Source organism: Arabidopsis lyrata (assembly GCF_000004255.2).
Source record: "Arabidopsis lyrata subsp. lyrata unplaced genomic scaffold ARALYscaffold_4, whole genome shotgun sequence".
NCBI classification, from domain to species: Eukaryota; Viridiplantae; Streptophyta; class Magnoliopsida; order Brassicales; family Brassicaceae; genus Arabidopsis; species Arabidopsis lyrata.
Window position 1 is genome coordinate 11,771,735 of NW_003302552.1, and position 6,000 is coordinate 11,777,734.

Here is a 6,000-nt window from a genome sequence, read left to right on the forward strand (position 1 = left end):
TTTTTAGGTTGTGTAAACGAGTGAAACTCCTGGGTTCAAGACCCAAATTTTGCAAAAAAAAAAAAAGTTAACTTCAACAAGCAAAACGACGTCGTTTTAAGCCACGCCATCAAACCCGCATCAGCCGACTTAGCAAATGTAACGTTGACTAATATCCGTTAATTACTATTTTAAACTAGGCACTAAATATTAAGTTTGGTATAAAATTTAATTTTTGTTAGAGGTTTGGATTAGAATTAACTCTACGTATTTAGATCGAAAAATATTTTTTTTCGTATTGCTGGTTCATTACTTCCAGTATTCAAGAAAGCGCTAGGCGCTAAACGGACGGTGACCCAGTGCCTAGCACCTAGAATTTTCTTCTGGAGTTTGGGTTTGTCTGCACCTAGTAATCGGGGCCTAGCGATTTTTTTAGGCGGTTTAAACGTTTATAACATAGAACATTATAAATATGATATTATATATATAAGTTTTGTAAAACTTAAAATTATGAAATTATAAACAAAAACTAGATAAAACATTTAATTATATTTATATTAAACAATATATAAATATATATAACTATATATATATAATAAAATTCTAATTGAAATTGAAAAAATACAGTAAACAAAATCTATGTAATTTTAGGCGGTTAAGGCGATTATTTAGACATGAGAATATTTTTGTGTATTTAAAAACTTTTGTCCTTATTTATGCAAAATTTACAAAATTATGCCTCAGATTTTTCAAAAAAAATATCTGAGTACTCCGATCTCATTCTCTCTCTCTGGATCTCCATCACCATTGACTGATTTGATCGATTTCACAGCTCCAACCCAAAATCGCCACTCCTCCTTTGATTCCGCTGCTACGGTTCTTCCTCGTCGCCACCACCATGTTCTGGAAGCTAGCCTCTCTCTCTGCATCGTCGCCTGTAAGTTCAACAACAGATTCATTTCTTCCTTCTTTCTTTTTCGCTACTCATCTTCTTCCTTCTGCTTTTCATCGTGATCTGGTCTTTAAGAAGTTGGAATGGTTCTTCGTTTTCATTTTCTAGTGAAATCGATTTAGCTCGCAATTCAGGTCAATTTGGAATTATTCATGAGTTGATGTTCTCTCATTTTGGTTATGGAAATAGGTGGAGTCGATACTAGACAAAGACAGTTTCACTTTGGAAGAGCTTCTTGATGAGGAAGAGATTATTCAAGAATGCAAAGCTTTGAATAGCCGACTCATAAATTTGTACTGGATTCATCTTGTACTAGTTTGTTTCATAAAGTATTTCTTGGAATAGTTTCTGATGATGTATTGGTATTGGTAGTCTAAGGGATAAAACTCAAGTGGACCAACTTTTGCGGTATGTTGTTGAAGAGCCTGAGGACGATGCTGATAGCAAACGTGCTTTCAAGTAATATGAGTTTCCTGTATAGTGACTGGAATTTCAGTTCCCATGCTTTTATTTGTTGAATGTTTCTGGCCACTGATGGATTCTTCTTCTCTTAGGTTTCCATTCATCTCTTGCGAGATATTTACATGTGAGATTGATGTTATTCTTAAGACTTTGGTGGAGGACGAGAAGGTTTATTTCATTCATCGTGTTTCGTTTTATTTGGATTTAGTATGTTCTTATTTGTTGGGTCTACTATTATTTTGTAGCTGATGGATTTGCTGTTTGGATTTTTGGAACCGAATCGTCCTCATAGTGCGTTGCTGGCAGGCTATTTCGGAAAGGTCTCTTTTTTTTACTAATAAGAAGTATGTGTAAAGATCGTCCTCAATATGGATTTTAGGTTCTTACATGTGTCTTTTTGATTTAGGTTGTCATATGTCTGATGATCAGAAAGACTGCAGCACTTATGAAATATATAAAAGTAAGTAATGTAATGCCACTCTATTGGTGTGACTAAATGGGTCAATTTATTTTATGACAAAATTCCATTAGATGAACTACCAATTTTCATTACATTGTCACAATCTGGATTGCTTTTTGAGATATTTGCACTGGCTGCGTTTCTTAAAATAGCTTTTAATAATTTCAGGGGCATGGAAATGTGTTTAGCCAGTTGGTTGATTTAATCGGAATAACATCCATCATGGAGGTAAATGGTTGTCTGAGATCCTATTTAGCTTGGTGTGTCTTCATTGCTCATCTTTTCAAATAACCTTATTGTGACATTGTGTAGGTTTTGGTTCGCTTGGTTGGTGCTGATGATCATGTCTATCCCAATTTTCCGGATGTGATGCGATACTTGGCTGATAGTAATTTACTTGAAATGATCGTCGACAAACTAAACTCATCTGTAAGTAGTAAAACTTTAGGTTATTCCAAGATAAAAAAGAAACTTGAGGCTTTCTTTTTGAGAAATCTTGATGATCTAAAATTTGGTATAGTGAGAGGTTACCGGATAAGAAAAAGCATAACTGGGGTTTATCATTGACAATGTTTGCGATATCCTTTGCAGTCTTTATTTGATATTCCCATTTTCTGACAACCTTTGTAACTTGAATCAGAGTCCTCCTGAGGTTCAGGCAAACGCAGCAGAAACATTATGTGCAATTACTCGAAATGCACCTTCAGCTCTAGCTACAAAACTCTCTAGCCCTGGGTTTGTTATCTTTGCTTTCATATTTGAGTTTCACTGGTTTCTGCGGATATGTACAATAGTCTGACGTGGTAAAACCTCTATCTTCTTTCTGCAGCTTTGTTTCTAGGATATTTGGTCATGCTATAGAAGATTCACATTCAAAATCTGGCCTAGTTCATTCACTTACTGTATGTATCTCTCTGTTAGATCCAAGGAGATCTGCTGCTTCATCGCCTTTCTTCAATTCTTATAGAGGTCAAAATATGTTTGAGTCTCCTGTCCCAGTGAGCCAGGAGACTATTGGTGCCATGCTACCAAAACTCGGTAAGTTGGTTTCCGTCCGGTGCTATAGAATCTTCCCATGAAACAATAAGATCCTTCTTTTATCTTAATTTGTGCTGGATGCATATGAAGCAATCACATTGCCATGCTTACCTTTTGTGATTATTTTTTCAGTTTCCGCTGACCCATGACTCTATTGCTCTATTTGGTCTGTTCCATTTTGATTTATGGGGATAGTGCGAAATTGGGAGTTCATTAATTCCATGGTTGTTGGGATTCCTTCATAGACTTCCTTGGATATGTAGGAAATGTCTTGCAAGTTTTGTTAAATCAAGGCTTGTCTCTTCATTGTCCTTATATGAACAAAATTTAATGTCTTTTCTTGCAGGTGACATGCTTGTGCTTCTCAGTGTAGCGTCTGACAGCAAAGTCTTACCTACAACGTATGGAGAGCTGAGGCCGCCTCTTGGAAAGCATCGCTTGAAGGTCAGATCCTTAATTCAAGCATTTCTGAGTAGTAATTGTAGGTATTTTGGACATATTTATTTGTATGTAGATATTTACGCTGAATTTTTGCTCGTTTTTTCCAGATTGTAGAATTCATTGCGGTGCTGTTAAAATCCGGAAATGAAGCTGCTGGAACTGAATTAGCAAGCTCTGGAACAATTAAAAGGATCCTTGAACTATTTTTCGAGTAAGCTATTACGAAACTTCAAACTCTTGATCTGGATTTTAGTTTACTTGAGATGTTAATTAACAAAAATACTTTCAACTTATGAAGGTACCCATACAATAATGCTCTCCATCACCAAGTGGAGAGTATAATACTTTCTTGTTTGGAAAATAAGAGCGAAATTATGGTTAACCATATCCTTCAAGAATGCAATCTGATTAGCAAAATTCTTTCATCAGACAAAGACTCGGCTCTTTCTGGCGATAACTTGGTATGCTATCAACGCTTTTTCTTACAACGGTTTTAATTGATTATTGGTAAATGGTCTTGTATCATGTCAAAAATCAGCTCAAGTTAAGAGTCATAGTCTTCTTGTTCAGCTGATCATTAGGTAAACAAAATGCCATTTTTCTTCTGTGATGTAGCCTACCGTAGTTGCCACTGGGAAAAAACCACCACGGGTTGGATATGTTGGACATATCACAAGACTATGGAATAAACTTGTCCAGTTGAGTGATAGCAATAGCCTGATAAAGACATCGCTTCAGGTTGGTATTACAACCAAACAATCTTCTGTACTGTAATTTGTTCTTACATTCGATTCATCAACTGCACACATAAAGGCTCTAGCATCAAGAGTGCTCTCCTTCCTACTCTTGGTGTGTTGCTGACGAGACTTTGCTCTCTCAAATCATTAGGAAAACAGTGAATGGAACGAGTGGCAAAGTAGTGTTCTAAAGGAGCGCAATACTGTTGAGAATGTGTACAGATGGGCATGCGGGTAATTTCATCAGCTTTTCTCCCTTATCACTGTATGCTTGGTCCCAATTTAATCCATCAAGTTGTCGGTTATTGCATAGTCTTAGATTCTTGGAGGAGGGTTACTTAAAACCCCATAACGATTGGTTCATAATGATTGATAAAGATGGAGTTTTCTTATTCTTCTTCTGCACTATGCTAACAAATACATAAACAGTATCTGCGTGATGAAGACCTGAAAATTTAGAGTTTTTATATAATGGGAGTAGATAATTGATCTTCAACCAATGTCACATACAGGCGTCCAACTACAGTGCAAGATAGAACAAGGGATAGCGACGAGGAAGACAGGGATTATGATGTTGCAGCTTTGGCGAACAATTTGAACCAAGCTTTTAATTACAGAATGTATGGAAACGAGGATAATGAAGAGGTAATTTACGCTTATATTTTTTCCTGAATTTATGAAATGGTTTACTCGACACCAATTTTAATCCTTTTTTCTTCTCTGGTTTCAGGATCAGAATGCTCTCAATGCCCTCGATAGAGACGATAGTGTAAGTCCTGCTCACTTCTTCTCTCTTCTTTGTATATCGAAGAAACTATTTATATCGGTGTTCACAATATGTGTGATAAGATGTAAATCTGAAAGTATTTTCCGTATTCAAAACAGTTTGTTAATAGTGGATTTATCTTCATATTATATGCAGGATGCGTACTTTGACGATGAATCTGCTGAAGTGGTAATTTCATCCTTGAGACTCGGAGACGACCAAGGAAGGTGGGTTAACTGAGTGTTCTCAAATCGGTTCTTTAACTCGGTCATCTAAAAATACTGTTTTTGAAGAAGAAGACTTGATCGTTTCTCATTAACTTGCTGCAGCTTGCTCACAAATTCGGACTGGTTCACATTCCAAGATGACAGATTCAGCAACACGACCTCTGACACGACGATTGAAGACGTGAACATGAATGAAAACTCAAATGATAACAATAGCAGCAGCAGTGACGATGAGCTTCTGGTTGGAGAAGAAAAAGACGATGATCTAACCGAGAAACCGAAGAACATCTCTCCCAACAATTTATCAACATCAGACTCAACAAGCATCAATACATCATCAGAGAACAACGATGAACCATCTGAAATACAAATCACTAGCTCCAGTCTGAACCCATTCATCGATGTACCAATGCTCGATGTCAAATCCGAACCAGTTATTCCAAATGGTTCCCCACCATCATCTGGAAGCAGCGGCTCAGGGCACAAATCGCCTTCTTCTCCTGCCGTGCGAGCACTCTTTGAAGAGGATGTGGAGTTTGTGGGAGTGGAACCAGAAGGAACAGAGAAAGCAATGGAGCAAGCTTTAAAAGAAGGGATAGTCGGTGAAGCTGGACCGTTGAAGCGGAATATCGTTCAAAAAGTTCCGGAAAACGAAAACCACCAGGAAGAGAATTTTGGTGTGACAGAGTTCAACGATGCAAAATTCTGGAGGGTTGATCAAGAAGTTACAGTTTTGGAGTAAAAGGTAACAAAACATTACAAAATCTCGTATTGTTGATGCTCTGTTTTTGTTTTTTTTAATGAAAATCCAATTGTTATAGTTTTTTTTTTTTTAAATGTCTCTGGTTTACTCGTTTGCCAATTATACTACTTTGGGATCATACCTTCATTGTTCAGATAAAACACCTTATATCAACTGATTACAGTTTTGTTCTTTA

The 6,000-nt window shown here is 36.7% G+C and overlaps 1 protein-coding gene across 1 annotated transcript; it reads left to right on the top strand.

Annotated features, from left to right (window-relative positions):
• Positions 1 to 714: 714 nt before the first annotated feature.
• On the top strand, positions 715 to 6,000 carry LOC9316997 (serine/threonine-protein phosphatase 6 regulatory subunit 3). The gene is made up of 19 exons (XM_021028643.1): positions 715 to 916; positions 1,121 to 1,224; positions 1,304 to 1,390; positions 1,486 to 1,561; positions 1,639 to 1,713; positions 1,800 to 1,853; positions 2,022 to 2,081; positions 2,166 to 2,282; positions 2,494 to 2,588; positions 2,683 to 2,891; positions 3,238 to 3,335; positions 3,440 to 3,543; positions 3,631 to 3,793; positions 3,948 to 4,070; positions 4,221 to 4,303; positions 4,582 to 4,714; positions 4,800 to 4,838; positions 4,992 to 5,062; positions 5,165 to 6,000. Exons 1-19 carry the CDS (start codon positions 878 to 880, stop codon positions 5,802 to 5,804), a joined length of 2,370 nt encoding a protein of 789 aa, XP_020884302.1. The 5' UTR covers positions 715 to 877; the 3' UTR covers positions 5,805 to 6,000.

Bases quoted from the DNA above. Each gene is read 5' to 3' on its own strand.
- LOC9316997 (XM_021028643.1), top strand. From the start codon at position 878: ATGTTCTGGAAGCTAGCCTCTCTCTCTGCATCGTCGCCT. The intron at 2,283-2,493 runs GTAAGTAGTAAA...AACTTGAATCAG, and splicing joins TCGACAAACTAAACTCATCT to AGTCCTCCTGAGGTTCAGGC. The intron at 4,715-4,799 runs GTAATTTACGCT...CTCTGGTTTCAG, and splicing joins GAAACGAGGATAATGAAGAG to GATCAGAATGCTCTCAATGC.